Source organism: Papilio xuthus, unplaced genomic scaffold, assembly GCF_000836235.2.
Source record: "Papilio xuthus unplaced genomic scaffold, Pxut_1.1 DF827756.1, whole genome shotgun sequence".
NCBI classification, from domain to species: Eukaryota; Metazoa; Arthropoda; class Insecta; order Lepidoptera; family Papilionidae; genus Papilio; species Papilio xuthus.
Window position 1 is genome coordinate 948,490 of NW_013530893.1, and position 18,853 is coordinate 967,342.

General features: G+C 33.5%; 2 protein-coding genes across 2 annotated transcripts in view; one reads left to right on the plus strand and one right to left on the minus strand.

Moving 5' to 3' along the window:
• Positions 1-13,297, minus strand: part of Gprk2 (G protein-coupled receptor kinase 2) — a 55,780-nt gene extending 42,483 nt beyond the window's left edge. Inside the window, exon 1 of the mRNA XM_013309816.1 lies at positions 12,785-13,297. Within this exon, the coding sequence (XP_013165270.1) occupies positions 12,785-12,836 (52 nt within the window). The 5' untranslated portion in view covers positions 12,837-13,297. The remainder of the gene's footprint in view (positions 1-12,784) is intronic.
• Positions 13,298-14,047: 750 nt separating this feature from the next.
• On the plus strand, positions 14,048-18,319 carry TAF1B (TATA box-binding protein-associated factor RNA polymerase I subunit B). The gene is made up of 3 exons (XM_013310320.1): positions 14,048-14,360; positions 14,710-14,881; positions 15,564-18,319. Exons 1-3 carry the CDS (start codon positions 14,165-14,167, stop codon positions 18,073-18,075), a joined length of 2,880 nt encoding a protein of 959 aa, XP_013165774.1. The 5' UTR covers positions 14,048-14,164; the 3' UTR covers positions 18,076-18,319.
• The last annotated feature ends 534 nt before the right edge of the window (positions 18,320-18,853 follow it).

Sequence of the window (18,853 nt, forward strand, 5' to 3'; positions counted from 1 at the left end):
GGGTATTGGATTACAATAGCTTCGGGTAAATCCTAATGTACAACGAAAGCGAACAGAAAGCGAAGCTAAAATAAATGAGAATCAAACAAAAAAACGGACTAATTTTATCTATATTATATTTAAGACTTTAGTGACAGTTGTTTTAACGCATAGTGTTGTTTTTTTTAACGAGAATATGAAGGATGAAAATACATCTTACTTCTTACTAATATTATAATTGCGAATGTTTAGATGGATGGATGGATGGAAATTTGTTAGAAAGTATCTCCGGAACGGTTCAACGGATCTTCATAAATTTGACACAGATGTAGAACATAGTCTGGAAGAATACATAGACTACTTATTATTATTTTTTTAAATCCGCGCGGACGGAGTCGCAGGTCACAGCTAGTATCATAATTGTCCTTGCAATCCAAATTCATTATAAGAAGAAAATTTGTTTTAGTTAGCATTGGCGAATGTGTGTAACAGGCATAAGGTCCCAGACGACAGATATGTGGTACAGTACATTTTATGTGCCAGAATTAGGGATGGCACTACGCACGAATGGTCACGTAGGGTCGACCCGTATCGTAACGACTAAGGCCGCCTACATACGGATCTTCAAGACAAAAAGGCGACAATTATTAAGACATTACAAAGGTCAGATAAACTGATTAAGTAATTAAAGTAATTGGAATGCTAGTTGACGCCCGCGGCTCAGTCCGCACGAGATTGAAAAAAACTTAATAGTCTATTTTATTAAGATCCCTTGACTCGTTCCAGAGATATCTTGTAACAAAAATCCTTCTGAACATTCGCATTTATAATATTATTAAGATTGCTTATAATAAATTAATATTGTAATTTATATAGATTAAGATAAACTAAGTTAGTCGTAAATCTAAAATCAACTAACTTCAATTGCCGACTTTGAAGAAAGCTCGAGGGCTTTAAAGATGACTTGAACACCAACACAATATCTTACAATTGTGGTATAAATATTCATGAGTTACTCCAAAATTAATGAATATTTGAAAATTTATCGTTCAGAAACTTAATTCTAATATTACGTTCATGGAATTATAATTTAATAAATTTATTTATATCCATGATAACATACATACATACAAACACAGTAAATTACTCAAGATTCTTGTTTCATTTCAAAATACCTAACTTATATACTAATATTATAAATACGAATGTATGGATGGATGTTTGTTTGGAGGTATCTCCGGAAAGGCTCAATGAATCTTTATCAAATTTAGAACCGATGTAGAACATAGTCTGGAAGAACACATAGTATGCTTATAACGTTGTTTTAATTCCGCGCGGACGGAGTCGCAGGCGACAGCTAGTGTTGATTAAATATTAATTATACTATTACTAAAGGTATTTATACACGTTTTCATAAGTTACTTTTACAATAAAAATATTTATTAAAACCATCCGTGTGTAGGAAGACTAAACTCAAGATCAGTAGCGAACGAACGGTTATCAGTTTCGGCATTTCGACACACATCAAAGGAATGCTCCAGTTTGACTTCGCTCGATTGATTAGAACCCTACTGTGTACATGAATTACTATGATATATTGTAAATAGCATTGAACATAATTAGTGTTTTTAAACATTGGGATTTTTTTATATAACAGAAGGAGGCAAACGAGCAGCGGGAACACCGAGGTGTTCAACGACGTCTATGGACATCAGCAATAACAGAGGAACCGCAGATGCGTTGCCGGCCTTTAAGAAAATGGTATGCTCGCTTCTTGAAGGCCTCTAAGTCGTACTGGTTTGGAAATACCGCCGAGGACAGACCGTTCCATAACGCGGCTGTGTGAGGCAAATTGTGTGAGAATCGCACCGTTGTGGAATGCCAGAACTTTGAACCTGATACTGAGTAAATTTAACCACTGTACCATTGTGTGTAACTCAATCACAGCGCGCGATTTATCGGTCCACTTGTTTGTAAACCTCAGAATGAACGACGATAAAAGTGTTTTATTGATGTTTTGTCTAACAACATGGTAATTTTAAAAGCGATTTTAGGAGCGAAATGTTACATATTTTATCCTATTTTTTTTAATTAAGAGGCAAAGGCCTAGTGACGTGTAAGTTTAGAACAATGCTGTCATAAATTTTACTAATATTATAAATGTGAAAGTTTAGATGCATGGATGGATGTTTGTTAGAAGATATCTCCGGAACGGCTGTATGGATTTCGCTGAAATTTGACATAGATGTAGAACATTGTCTGGAAGAACACATAGATGTTTTTTTAATTCTGTACAAACGGAGTCTCTGGCGACAGCTGTTCGAGTGCAAATGTTGAGATGAATTTACTAATCATTTATTTTTAACTTCATATTTTATAGCTTTGTTACTTTAATCATCAGAAAAGGACATCGTAATCATAAGCAACGTTTTACAAAATGACTGAACAAAAAAATTTTCACCTCCATCGATGTCATTTTTTTTTTCAAAAAGATTGAAAGTGATAGCATTATATTTCTATACATGTTTCAATAGTAAAAACTTATAATAAAACAGATTACAATAAAATATTTGTAACAAAACCCGTGTAATATATCAAAGAAATATCTCCAGCAATTCCCAGAAGTAATTTCTCTTCCCTTAATCTTGAAGTAAATATAATTAAGGCAACAACAAATCTAGTTAATTGGATTTGTTTAAACGTCGGTAATTAATTAGAAATAGAAGCCGTGAATATTAACGTATTACAAGATTTGATACTATTGACCTTTGATATTAATAATTTATATGTGTTTTACAATTACTAAATCCTACCCCTAATTATATAATACAGACAAGGTACAACTTATAACAAACTAACTGTCGCCTACGACTCCAACCGCACGGAATTTAAAAAAAAAACTTAATTAGCTGGCAGTGTTCTTCCAGAATATGTTCTACATCTATGACAAATTTCAGCGAGATCCATGCAGCAGTTTTGACAATACCTTGTAACAAACATCCATGCATCTAAACATTCGAATTTATAATAATAGTAAGACATTTTATTAAAAAAATAAGTTGGACTTCATATAGATGACTTCATATGTACTCCAAACAAGGCTAAGAATCAAAAATTATCTATGTCAAATATTAAAATATTACTATCGACATATCGATAATGCAAACTACACATCACTACATAACGATATTATGCAATGCACAGCATTACTGGCAATCAGCAACCTCTTTACTGCAACAAAGAGGTTGCATAAGACCCCAATAGGAGCGTTTATAGTCCGACAAACTTTTCTGACCCGGTGAGTGTCACTACGTTGTGCTCATTAGCACCGTCGTATTTCAAAGTGCCACAAAATCCTTGTCGAAATGGAGATGTGCCTTATGTTTTGTGTAATTTTTTTATAAGAGAAAGGGGCAAACGAGCGGCGGGAGCATCGAGGTGATCAAGGTCACCCAAGAACATCTGCGACACAAGAGGAACTGCAGATACGTTGCCGACCTTTGATGAAATGGTATATGAAGGACCCTAAGTCGTATTTTAACAGAACTGCGAAGCGTCTCTCATCGGGCCGGATAAATTTGTCATACTATAACCTCAAGAGACCTGGCTGATTTATAGCAACGATCAATTCTAAACCAAATGATTTATAACTCAAGTTATACGATCGGCTATTTGATAAGCAGCACATACCAATTTAATCGACTCGAGTTAAACAAAATACGAGAGTTTAGTAACTTTAGATATGTCAATTAGATAAGCAATCGGATATACGACTAATTTATCAAATCATATCCCGTTTACATTATTCCAGTCCAGCGAATTCAATGCTGGATTACAACTTTAATAATACATGCACACTGGACTATGTGGATTCAAGTGTAAGTTTAAATTTTTCCAATCGTAATTCTGCACTGTATCGATAGCTGGACTGGAATAATGTAAACTGGACATTAAAATTCCGAAAGTAGCACAGTCGTACTGCATACATTTGTATAGGGAATTATAATCTGCTTTTTTTATACATGAGAATTACAAAATCTGTCCCCGACACACATGAACAAATTTTCTTATGCTCAATTAAAAAAAACTTAATTAGTAGCTTATGTGTTCTTTTAGATTATGTTCTACATATTTGCTAAATTTGAAATTGTAGAGTCGTTTGGGAGATAGCTTCAAACAAACATCCATCCATCCATCTAAAAAATGGAATTTATAATATTAGTAGTCAGTTTTAACAGTGGTAGAGCCCGCTTTAACATCTTCGCACGAATTGGCCCGGCTGGGCCAGTGAAATACCACGACCACACAGAAGACAGGCGTCAAGTGGAAGCAATTCCGCGTTTCGTCTGATGAGTGCGCGTCCTGGAGGCCTAATTTAGTCCTCTTTCCTTTCCTACCCTTTTTCTCTAATAAGGAAAGGATGGGAAGTGGAAGTGGACTTTTCGGATGAGAGGATGCATGGAAAGGGAAGATATTTTCTTTCTGTGCATCCTCTCCTCCGTCGATTAAAGGTAGGCAACGCATATGCAATTGCGTATGTCTATGGGCAACGGTCACTTCGCTATTTCAGGTGGCCGCTCGCTCGTTTGCCACCTTATGATATAAAAAAAGTCAAGTTTAATAATACTTGATCCTTTCATACCTTCTAACAAACATCCATATAATTTTTTGCATAATAGTAACATTTGTGTACAGCAGTGGAAATCCACCTTAAGCGTAAATCTGTACAAATTAATGGATTCTCAGCATGTACTACAATTTAACATGCGGGTAATTACATATTAATTATGGCCTTAATTCTCTATGTGAAGGAATTTACGATTATATGGGCTCAATAACACTTAACAATAAGTTCCAATATAGCATTACCACTTAACCAACCTCGATCTCCCTGTCTTTATCCCACATACGTGGGGTAAGCGCCAGGTTTTGCAAACGTTTATCATCATCATCATCAGCTCACTAATCCCCACAGAGGGAGCCTACCCTAAGTTAAGGGTGATTAGGCCATGGTTGGTCAGGTTGGTTGACACATATCTTTGAATTTCTTCTCAGATATGTGCAGGTTGCATCACGATGTTTTCCTTCACCGTCAGAACGTCGGATAAATGTACATATGTAAATCGGAAATCGAAAAACACATTGGTACATGACGGGATTCGAACCCAGGACCTGCAGATTGCAAGTCAAGTGCTTGACCCCTGAGCCACCGACGCTCTTCAAACGTTAATATTTTGTGTTAATTTTAACAACCAACCAACAAACAACAACTCAAGGACCAATCTTAAATTACATTTTACACTCTGTGGTACACTCTTTTTTTTTGGTAAAAGTATTCGCAGATTTTTATTAATTTACTCATATGTCTTGTAACATTCCAACTAATATAGGCCTGTAGTAAGATATGGTTTGCAATAGTCGAATGGCGGGATTCGCACTCTCGACCACCTGATCGGAAATCCGTAAATTCGTTAAGTGACTACAAAGTCAATTACTGTATACAAGAAATCTATACTTAACACTGTTTAAATAACCAACAAATTTAGCATTACCGTTAAAAGGTTAAAAATGTCCACAAGGGGACACAGTATTAACATTTAACAAGTTCCTATGCATGACTGATACCAATTACTGAAGCAACATGAACACGACATTATATCCGCTTGGGTAAACAAATACGATAGATTCACGCTATCTTTTTAGGGTTCCGTACCTCAAAAAGAAAAAAACCTTTTGACTCTGTTGTCCGTCCATCTGTTTGTAAAGACCCTTTTTCTCAGGAACGCGTGGAGGTATGAAGTTGGAATTTATTTCAATTACTCAGATCTACTGTCCCTTAGAGCTGTGAAAAAATCAAACAAAAGATACAGTCATTTATTCCGCAAATTTTTGATATCCTCAAGGGAATCAAAACCTACAGATTACTTCCCGTGATCTCAGAATCTTGAATTTGGTACGAAGCAACGTCTTTTAGCACTTATAAGCGAAAAATAGCAAAAACCATAAATTCCCCTTTTCCTCATAAAGCCATAGAGGTTTTGTACGGAACACTCTTTGCGAATCCGACTCGCACTTGACCGGCTTTTTATATAACAGCCTATTTTGGGTACAATATAACCGTTCTACTTGCGAAATATATTCACAAAATCATATTTTACAGTTCATCTGTCTATACCACTATATGTAGGGTACACGCACTAGTTTTCGTCCACCCAAATATATTTTTTTCGTTATTTTACTTCGTCTTTCTCATCATGTCACCTTTCACGCAATCCATCTATCTCTTGCTAGGCCTATCTTGATCCCTTCCACTTGTATCTTAACATGCCCATTGTTGCTCAATTAATTTCATAATCTTTTTACTCTGTAGAAGCTTCAAACAGTAAGAAATACGTGGCAACGAATAAAACCGGAAACGAATATTATAACAAAAACATACGAACATTACACAAACATCCTATTCGAACGATTTTGATATAGTTCTGACATACTCTCAAACACAGATGTTAAGATATAATTCTAAAAATTACATCTGTCTAGATTTTAAAGACATTTAGAGACGGACAATATGGTACCAGGTTACTCCACAACTGCGTAAAGACAAAAATGCAGATTTTTAATTCTACGCGAACGTAATCGCGAGCAACTGTTAGTTTAAAAATGTCTCCGTAATGAAAAATGAAATAAGTGTTGTTGAACCTTAATTTAACTATTGGATAAACAAAATGATGTCTCACTAATATTATAAATGCTTGCGTCTTTTTTAAAAAGACCCTAAGTGCCGACCGCCTAACAGAAAGTTTAGATGGATGTTTGTTAGAAGGTAACTCCAGGCTTAATTAATCTCGATGAAATTTAGCATACACGTACAATAGTCTGGAAGAACACATAGGCTACTAAATTAATATTTTTTTAATTTCGTGCGTACAGAGTCGCGGGCGACAGCTAGTTTAAATATAAACACTTATAGTCCACAAAGTGGCCAGCAATAAATATGAGCACGCGACTGTAACTGGAGCTAATTGAGATTTAAGATATGCAGCACAATAAATAACGTTTGTCTGTATGTACACAAATATACAGATTGTAGTATTAAACAAATAATTTATTTAATGTACACTCAGACTAAGCTTTATCATACTAGCTTCCGCACCTGACTCCGTCAGCTCGGTATTAAAAAAAACTTAAGTAGCCTTTGAGTACTTCCAGATCCATGCAGCTGTTCTGAGTATAACAAACATCCATCCATCCATAACACCGACAGAAAATACGAAAAAAACATACTTGAATGCATACATACAATGGGAACAGTTACCGTGGGTTTCTGACACCGAAATGCATAAAACATATCGTAATCATTATCTTTGACAACAGATATAACAATATGTTTTATGCGGGAATTTTAGACTCAGAAACAGACGGTTAGACAGCTAATATTTAAACTGAAATAATAAATCGTTTTAATATAATATATTCTCGGAAACACAGGAAGGAAGATAGTTCAGGACAGCTAGAAGGAAATATAAGAGGAAACTGAGCAACTATTTATAATATTAAACGAACTTTAAAGAATTTTTAAAATTATAAACAGGCATATTCTGTTCGTCAGTGGCTGGTGGTCAAGCACTTGACTTGCAATCTGCAGGTCCTGGGTTCGAATGCCGCCATGTACCAATGTGTTTTTCGATTTACATATGTATATCCGATGTTCTTACGTTGAAGGAAAACATGGTGATGCAACCTGCACATATCTGAGAAGAAATTCAAAGATATCTGTAAAGTCAACCAACCCGCACTTGGCAAGCGTGGTTGACTATGACCTAGTCACCCCTAACATAGGGTAGGCTGGGAGCCCCTCGGTGGGGACGTATAGTGAGCTGATGCTGATGATATTCTATTCAGACGAGACGCAAGTATGAATTGGTCTAATAAAACCATAGTTGTACCTTGAGGAGTCTATCTTTCCCTAAACGAACAGTTACGCTGCGTCTCAACAACTAAATTGGCAACTCATTGCTCATCACGATGTACTATAAGTTTGTGAAGTAAGCTGCTAGCAACCTAGTGACTTTGTAACTCGAAATCATAACTCGATTAAGGTACAAATTGAGCCGAGCTACGATTCGGTTCACTGATCTGCTTCCACTGACCATCAATTTTGGTCGAGTTACCTATGATTGTCGTCTTTCAAATCAATCTAACTACACCTCATTCTATTAAGGGGTCTACCTCTATAAAACAAACCGTAGCAGAATAAAAACCCAATTAAATCTTACTAATATTATAAATAAGAATGTTTGGATGTTTGTTAGAAAGTATCTGAAGAACGGCTGCATCGGTCTGGATGCAAAAGCTTACTTAATAAGCTTTTTTAAATTCCGCGTAGACGAAGTCGCGAGCTAAACCTATGGTTTATAATCGTTTTGATACAGTGTGCGGGGTGAAGGGGGAGGCTGTACGATTTGTAACAATATCCTCGCATAATAATTGATAAGCGCAGGAACATGATATCCCGGCAATATGTGCGTTATCTGTCATATTATGTTATGTTATCCGTATGTAATTGTATCTTGTTTTTAAAAAAGCAAAGCCCTATACAAAAACTTTAAAAAGAAAAAATATTTTCAAGCACGAGGCAAAATAATAATGTTAAAACGAACACTACAAAGAATCGGTTTAAATTATATAATTATACACGACGGAGGAGAGGATGCACAGAAAGAAAATATTTTCCCTTTCCATGCATCTTCTCATCCGGGAAGTACAGTTCCACGTCCCATCCTTTCCTTATAAGGGTGGGAAGGGAAAGAGAACTAAAATTGGGCCTCTAGGGACACACTCATCAGACGAAACGTGGAATTGCTACCACTTCACGCCTGTCTTCTGTGTGGTCGTGTTATTTCACGCTAAGATGTGAAAACGGGCTCACCACTGTTAAAAACTTTGATAACTTTATTACGAATGCGATATTAATATGCATTTTTTACGATCTTCAAATCCCTTCATTTTATTGGCATGCAAAATGCTACGATGTTTTACTTACCGCAAACTTGCGGTAAACGAGCACTTGAATAGTAATAAACAGTGTTTTGTAGCTCTCTGAGAAATTTATATGAATACTACGTATACCAAAGTTTGTGTGAAATTTCAAATCTTAATAAACACAAAAGTTTATATGTAAGAATGTTTGTTAGATATCTCCAGAACGGCTGTATAGGTCTCGCTAAAATTTTACATAGATGTACAACATAGTCTGGAAGGGACCATAGACTATAGGTTTTTTTTATTCGAGAACGAAGTCGCGGGCAACAACAAATGAGTCAATAATATATTTCCTACGTTATGATTTATATACTTTTGCGTATGTTTCGGCAATGGAAACTCAAGTTTAAAACGCCACTATCAACCCCTATAAGTCATCAGACATCTAAATATAATATAAAAATGTATAAAACTGATCCGTCCGAGCATCATCAGACCATACTAGTAGCAATTGATTGTATCTCGATCACTCATTATAGTGCTATTCAAACTTGATAACAGCTCAGAATATTACATGAGACTTACACCTTACACCAGTAGTTCCCAGAGTGTTCCAATAACATGGGGTCTACGGAAGATCCAGCGGCGTAGTAAGATGGTTAAATAAAATTAAAGTTTATTATTTATAAAAGAAATATCTTGGCGATAGGACTACCGAAACAGTATGTCGAAAAGAGATCAACGAAAATTAGAAATCTCGGCGCTAATCTAAAGATAATTTTGAGTATCGAAGGGACATAAAAGGGTACACTGTATAGGATACCATCATTAGCTAGCTTTCCGCGTTATAATAAGTCACCCAAACGTTAGCGATTCCCGAGCAGCTGTAAACTTTGAATCTTATAATACCAACGTCATATCCAAGTTTCAATAGGACGGCAAGTGGGGCGCGCCCTTGTTGCTTGCATTGTAATGCAAGAGACGGCTGAGACAACGATCTGCACAGTCGCCGTGCATCACTGCACTTGCAACATATACTTCGTAATACTAATTCTGGCCCTCGATTTCACATCAAGCCAACTTAACTAACCCCGACTAAGAGTTACAGGAGAGATGCGTTGCCTACCTTTAATTGACTTAAGGGGGGGCACAGAATGGGGATATCTTCTCTTTCTATGCTACTACTCCTTTGTCATATCCACTATCCCTTCTCATCCTTTCCTTATAAGACAAGGGTGTCATAAATTAGTACTTCAGCACGTAGACTCATCTGACGAAACGCGAAATTGGTTCCACTTGACGCCTGGCTACTGCGTGGTCGTGGTATTCAAATCGGCTAGCCCGCCATAGCAACAGATATTTGCGTCTACCACTATTGTAATCTTACTAATATAATTAATGCCAATATTTAGATGTATGGATGGAACTGATCTCGATGAAATTTGGCATACATATATGTAGCATTCGTTGTGTTATATTTGGCTCGTTCACGTACCGACACGTGTTGCCGGTCCAAAGGTCTGACATCGACTGACGCCCCTTCTCTCCGGCGTATACTTATGGCGTGTGCGAGACAAACAACACTACGTTTATGCATACACTACAATATACAACATAATCTGGAAGAACACATAAAACACACATAAAAGTAGGCAACGCATATGCAATTACGTATGTCTATGGGCAACGGTCACTTCGCTATTTCAGCGATTTCAGGTGGCCGCTCGCTCGTTTGCCACCTTGTGATATAAAAAAAAAACTAATGACTTCGTTTTCATTTGAATCTACAACAAGCATGTCTTATTTCAAAAGGACTTTGACCAATACAGTTTACTTGATCCGAACTATCGTAACATCTAATTAATAGGCAATGTTAACATTTTATCGTTTTCGAATTGGCCACAAGTAGGTAAATGTGGTCGTAAGATAAATCATATTGGTGATTTATGATGCAATTAACGTAAATAAAATTTGCAGTAAGAGCCAATTTGATACATGCGGTGGCTCGCGATTCCGTCCGCGCGGAATTAGAAAAAAAACATAATAAGTAGTCTATGTGTTCTTCCAGATTACGTTCTATATGTATGCCAAATTTCATCAAGATCCGTTCAGCAGTTGTGGAAATACTTTCAAACAAACATCCATCCATCTAAACATTCGCATTTATAATATTAGCAATATAGTTGGCTCAGGGGTTAAATGTGACTTGTAATCTCCTGGGTTCAAATCCTGTCATGTACCTATGTGTTTTTGGATTTATATTTATCCAACATTCATACAGTGAAGGAAAACAGTGTGATGCAATCTGCAAATATCTGTGAAGAAATTCAAAGATATGTGTGAAGTGAACCCGCACTGGGCCAGCATGGTTGACTATGACCTAGTCAACCCAAGATACAATCTGAGCCCCTTAGTGGGGGCATATAATAATGATAAAGAATGTTCAGATGGATGGATATTTGTTAGAAGAATGAATGGATGGATCTTACCCAAATTAGCAATAGATGTAGAATATAGTCTTGAAGAATACACAGGCGACTGATTAAGATTTATTTTGTTGCAAAGCAGACAGAATCACAGGCTACAGCTAGTCTAAAGTGATATGTAATATAATATCTAATATTATAAAATGGAAGAAAACAAGTGTAGCAAAAACTTTCTGAAACTCCGTATCCATGAAAAAAGTTAATCGGAAAGTATAAAACAAAAGAAACCCTTATCAATATAAGGCCATGCAGGATGCTTGGTATTTTATCTTAAGTGCTTTACGCAACCATAAGATAACACAATTGTTATGAGGAATAGATAACAACTTTCTTTTATTATTATAATCTTTGTTTGTAGTCAATATATCTAACTTCTTACTAATATTATAAATGGGATAGTTTAGATGTCTGTTAGAAGGTATCTACAGCACAGATGTATTGATCTCTCTGAAATTTGGCATAGTCTGGAAGTACACATAAACAATTAATTAAGTTTTTTTTAACGAAAATTCCGCCCAAACTGAGTGTCAAGCAATAGCTAGAAAGAATCATGAGAAAGTAGTTCCTATAATGTCTAAATAGATATCTATAAGTAGATAAAAAATAAATTACCAATTATTATCATTTGTAGTGTTAAAAACACTTTTGTTTTTAAAAAAATATTCATTTTAACCTGGTGAAATGAGAGTCCAAGAGATAGCAATATTTTCATCACTTTTAGAGGTTTCTCTTTAACACAAGTTTCTTGATTATGGAGGAAAATGTCTTGTTTATCCAAGACCAAAACCATAGATAACCTACCTTAGAAACAATATAAAATAAGTTGCAAGGACTATTACTTATTACTTAAATACTGTCAATTCCATCTATGTTTATATAGAAAAATAAAATAATATTTTGAAATGAATATTATGAGTGTTTGGTTTTGTACTAATCAATATATTTCCCTTATTTTGCTAAACATATGATAATTATGAATAATTGTTAGCCTAACATACACATTTTATGTATGAAGATATAAAATGAAGGTTTATCTACATAAGGATTATTTACATACACAAATTCTGCAGTATTCAATGATACAGTTGGTTTTCTAAAATAATTAATATAGGTTTAAACTAAAATGCTTCTTATTTAATTATTTAATCTTCGAAATAATTATCAATCTTATAATATGTCTGTTTAATTTATGTTCTATGTTTCAATTGATGAAATGTAGAAATAAACAATCGACAATCGGGTCAATCACCTGCTGTTTACATTGATTCGCGCTAAACGCAAATACAATTTTGAATATAGAATAATTTATGAATATTAATTAAATTATCAATACATACCCTCTCTGGCTTTTAAGTAGACAGTGTTCGCGACAATATTCTCCAATTCCATCAGTTCCAGTGTGACGGATTTTAATGTAGACCCTCCAGGAAGCAAGTGCCCGCCCGTGCGGCCGCTTTGCCGCCCTCTTCGACAACAAAATGCCGCCCATCAATGTACGCGGGATCTCGCACTGAATTCAACACTGCACAACATTAGCTCAGTCACCAACTTCTGTAACACTCCACGCGATGGAATATAGGTCTAACGGCAGAAACGCAGATTCACGATTTACTAAACAGGGGTGTGACTAGATGAAGCGACGATAGCATTTCAATATGACACCTGAGAGAGGCACAAATACTCCTTGATGTTATTAGCAAGGTTAGCCGGTCGGTTTCTTTCAATTTTACGAGTTGCTGAGAACACGCCCCGGGTTCCTAGCGAGTTATTGACGACGTACGGCGATACGCTACGAATTACCACACGGTGTAACACAGTTATGTTGCCACATAGCTATTTAAAATATACCAATTCAAGAAAAAGGTAGAAATGAATAGCGAACTGACTTTTTTCTACTCTTAACTTCTGCAATTTCCGTTGTGATATGTTTACGTATTGTTCTAGTAAAAATGAATAGCAAACAACTTAGTCTAACATCGTTTTATTGGTAAAGTTAAAGATGGAACAAATAAAATATGTTTACGAATCAAGTATTTCACAAACTTGACCATTAGACACAAGACTTCGTATACAAAGCAACGTAAATTGTCAAAACTAATATTGTTGTTCAGGCATAGGAACTACACGTTAAGATTTGATTCACTATTACCCAAATTGTAGCGACTTTTCCAGGACGATCTCAACAAACAGCTTGCGAGCAAATGTCTTTGGTGATGACAAATGTCGGCGAAACTATGTACGATCCTTTAAAACATTATATTGTGTAAGTTGCTTAGCGACTAAAAATCGCCGAAAATTTACATTGCCTTGTGTTCGAAGGGCCTAAATAGTTACCAAAACAGTAGTTAGTGAGACTAGTAGCAACAAGTCATGTGTCTTAGAACAGATTGAGAAAGTCAAAAAATTTGTATGACTTATTTTTTTAAACTAATTAAGGAGAAATAAATGAATCTGATGGTACTATTTAAATAAATACTTTTTACATCTTTTGAAATAAAAAGTAAAATCCACATTTTTTTGTGATGGTATCAATGTGCTTGCATAGCAATTTATTTTAAAACGTCAATGTCAAAATCATGTGTCCATCATACGATAAGAATTAAAAACCCGGCAAATAACATGTGTTTTAATTTTACGCATCAACCAAGTAACTTAAATTGTTATTTATTCTTATATACTATGATTTCGATAAGAGCTTAATTTAAGTTACTTAGAAAATGAACGATATACCGTGTAGTGTGTGCGGCAGCACCGATTTAAACTTAGTAGATGGTTTTTATTATTGTGTAGAATGTGGTACCCAAGATGTAAATGTTCGAGAAACGATTGTCGGGGAATCATTTTTTGCGGATGGAACAAAGCTTTTGGCAACAGGAAAGAAGTTTTCCATAATGATCAAAGAAGGAATCCAAAGTAAGGTTAACTCACATGTTTCTGATAAGTTATAAGGTTATATATATATATTATACTCTTTCGTTCGCACCCAGAGTAGTTAAGTGTTCCTTATTAGTGCATATTTAGTTTAAGAAACGAAAAAAATACCGCCCAAGAAATGTATTTGTCAGTTTTCAACAAGAGATTGCATGTTTTTGTCAACTTGAAGTGACTGCTTCTTTGTTTACAATGTCATTAAGCTTTGTAAATAATATATGATTTTTCCTTTTGCCCTCCAGCTTCTTTTTGTCTTTGTAAAATTATAATTTTGTATCATCTAGTAGTTGCACAGATAGAAATAAAATAATTGTTTTTTTTTTTATTCCAGTGAGTGCAGAATGGTATAAATGGCATGCATACAATTTCATACTCTATGGCCTTACTGAAGAGTTAATCAAACTTGGAGCTAAACAGAGTATCAAGACTAAAGTACTCTGGATTTGGACACGGTATATGAAGAAATTTCAAGAGAAAGATGAGGAAGAGAAAGAAAATTTAGAGTAAGTACTTTTTGTTAAAACTGTAAAGACACTTATAGTGTAATGGTTACACAATTTGGACTACAGATTGTGAGGTTGTGGGTTTGAATCCCAGAATAGAAGTCTTGAAAACTAAGTTTCCTAGGAAAAGCATTGCTTATTTCAGTTAAAAAAAATATTTATGACTTAAAAATTTAGATTGTGTACATAATTAACAGTTTCACTCTTTAAATACATGTATAAGAGCATATTGCATATATACATAGCAAAAAAAAGTAGCCTATGTGTTCTTCCAGACTACGTACTTCATCTGTGTCAAATTTCATCAAATTCCTTTAAGCCATTCTGGAGATACCTTCTAACAAACATTTATCGTTCCAAACATTTGCATTTATAACATTAGTAAGTATAGTAGCACTATGTTATATTAAATATTACTTCTGAAATAAACTAACAACGAATCTAATGAATAGTCTTAAATCTATTATTAAATAAAATATTAAAAACGCATAATTTACTAAAATATATCATTAAAAGGAGTCCCTTTAGGCAAGGTTCTGAAGACACTAGCAGTGTTCCCCCTTTGGATAGCTAAACTAATTTGTCCGAGGTAGCTGCCAGATTTGCGGTCCCCTGTGATGTCGGATATTTTTGGATATTTCCTTAAAAAGTCTTAATTAGAAAGATTCTTTGTATATTTCAGGACCCAGAGTAAAATTGAAGATAACACAACAAAGAGACGTAAAAGATCTAAGAGTCCGGACTCTTTAGATGGTACTACTAGCTCAGATTCTGATGACGATAACAATAATATACCCGCAAAATATATAAAAAACATTGCAATAATTACAAAAGGATTATTACTAGCTATATTATATTTAGCATTAAATTTTGATAAATGTTCAATACAATTATCACATTTATTCAGATATATAAAAGAAGATAGATTAAGTTTATTTAAATGTACGAAGTTCGTACCAAAAGAAATCGAAACAAATCTAATACCTTGTTGGAAAAACTTTTGTCAGTGCAAATGTGATTATAAATCGAACACAATATTGCATTATGCATTAACTTGTGTTAAAGTTTTAGATCTTGGTTATCCTATTTTACCTGATTTTAATAAAATGATAAATACATATATTAAAGAACTATGTTTACCTAATGATTTTAAGAATTTAGTATATTCTTTATTACTGTATCAACCTTATAAATTTAAAATAAATAAAATAACAATTAAAAAAATGGTACGTATACCTGATTATGAGACGATTGCTATGTCTTATATATTATTAGCTCTCAAAATGTGCTTCGGATTAGACGGTGCTTATGAAATTCAAACATCAAATGTAATTAATCAAATTAATAATAAAGAAAATCATTTGAAATCATACAAAATAGGTATGTACACTGAATCAACGGAAAGATTGTTTTCATTTGACGAATGGACACGTTTTTTACAATTCAGAAAGATTTTAATATGTCAATATTATTTACCAATGGCAAGACATTATAATTTAGAAGTTAATGATTTCATTTTAATGGAACATTTAGGTGAAAGAAAGAAAAGGCATATAAAGTTACGAGACGAAGTGACAATGGATATATTAAACAAAATACCATACCAAAATAACATGAATGTTATACCTAAAAGTGAATTTCCACCTTCTTTAACACCAATGTCTACCTACACCAATATTATATTAAATATAGTTCCTAATGATGAAATAAGATTATTACTAAGTGAAGATTTTACACAATACAATCTTAAATATGCAACTGAAAATATTAAACTTATCAATTTAAATGAAAATATTATAACAGGTATTAATGAATTAAATATAAAAATTCAATCAGATTTAGATAGAAATATAGATGTAAAAAGATCTGATAATACTATGGTTTTCGTTAGGAATTGTGAAAATAAAAATTGGTTGAAAACAAAACAACCTACTTTAGAGCATATAAACGATAAAACTATAGATTCAAAAGTCTTTGAATCAAGTATGAATGAAACTGATGTTAAAATCGAAGATATTAAACAAGAAGATATAAAATTTGAATGTTTCGAAGAGGAACAAGAAGGTATTAACATATTTGATGACAATTTTGATTTTTTATTAAAAGATGACAAATCAATCACAGACGAACAACCAAATTTAAATATTGAAGAATTAAATCACAGTATGGGACAATTAAATACATTCGATGAAACTGAATTAAATATCGATGAGAATAATTTTAATAAAGAAGCAATTATAAATGAATTAATTGCTTTAGCATTAAAAAAATACAAAATCAAACTCCCAAAAGACTACGTACCAAGGCCAAGAAAACGTAAAGCCGAAAAAACAGAAATTACCGAAAGTTTGCCTAGAAAACGTAGAATAAGAACTGTTGATATTAAACAGAAAATAAACAATATGATTGGTTCATATTATAGTCATATAGAAACTGATATATTAACTAAAGTGACAGAGAGAGTTAAAGATGCTTTTGAAAGACAGGAAAATAACCTCGATGTGACAAATGAACATTTAACCAATAATGTTAGCGATGATTTATATCATGAACAAACAAACATAACAGATCATTTAGTAAATACAGGAAATATTGAAGAAAATAATAGCACAGATAATTTGAATTCAACTAATATTGAGCAGAATGAAGATTTGAATGATAATTTGAATAAAGAAGATCCAGATTTCGATGCTAAAACTCACGATATTAGCCAATTGTATATTAAATTAAATGATATAGAGGTTGACGAATCTCTCGTTATAGATAAAGATCCTGTAATCGATGAAATAATTTTAAACAAAATTGAAAAATCTACTAAAGAAATAGATAATTTGGATGAACCAGTTACAGCTTTGAGAAAAAATAAATTCAGTTTATGTTTATCAGATGACAGTTGCGATGAACTAAAGCAACATGAAGATAATAAAGATTATTTTCCACATTTAATTAATGATTCAACTCAAATTAATAAATTCAACTATTGGTTACGTTTTTACAAGAATGATTGTATCTCAAGATATTCACATGCGTATTTAAAATTCGATTCGGAATTAAAAGAACAATTTCCCGCCAGTTTTTGTTTCGTTTTAAACGAATGTGCAAATATTATAGGTTGTTCGACATACCATCTTTATAAAGATATGCAAAATTTGGAAAAAATGATTTTTGGAAAATTAAAAAAAATACACAGATGACGTTGTATTCAAAGTATGAACCTTTTATTGTTTTTAAATGTATTATAATATTTTATGTTGGCATAACTGTGATTTTTGAGAAAATAAATTTGTTCAAATATTGTATGGAAGTAACCTATGAATGAAATTAAGGTAAAAATTACTTTTTTTTACTGCCTTAAAGCGAAGTTCCTGAAAAATACTGGCTGACAGAAAACTACAGACTTAAAATGTTTTGTGATTCTTTTAATTCTTAATTATGTATTAATTATTTAGTAGTATATAGTAGTAGTATTAATATAAGTGTTAAATATACGTAATTTATTACCTGAATATATTTATATTTTTTTTATTTACAACTTGATATTTTATTTCATAATCGACATTTGTCTCGAAAATGTTCCAACTGTATCCCCTTTCCTGGGACCAGTGCGATGGCGGGAAATAAGTTGAAGAAAAATCAGCAGGTTCAAAAAGTTTAATAGGTTTTAAAAAACAAATAGAACATTCCATATTCAAATAAATTATTCGCATATTTTATCCGTTGACGTTGTAAATCAATGTCAATAAATTCAAAACATTATTCAAAATGTTTGTGAATAACATTTCGAGTGTATTACGTATGAGTAAAAATTATTTTATTGTGCCAAAACGTACGTGGACTCAAGTTGGGCACGTAATTTCTGTTCCGCCAAGAGTGAAATGTTCAAATGCGGTAAGAAATATGACTAAACATCCTTAGAAACTTGAAAGAAGTAATCTTGTAAAAATACAGTAGAAAAGACTCCGTGTTTTCAAT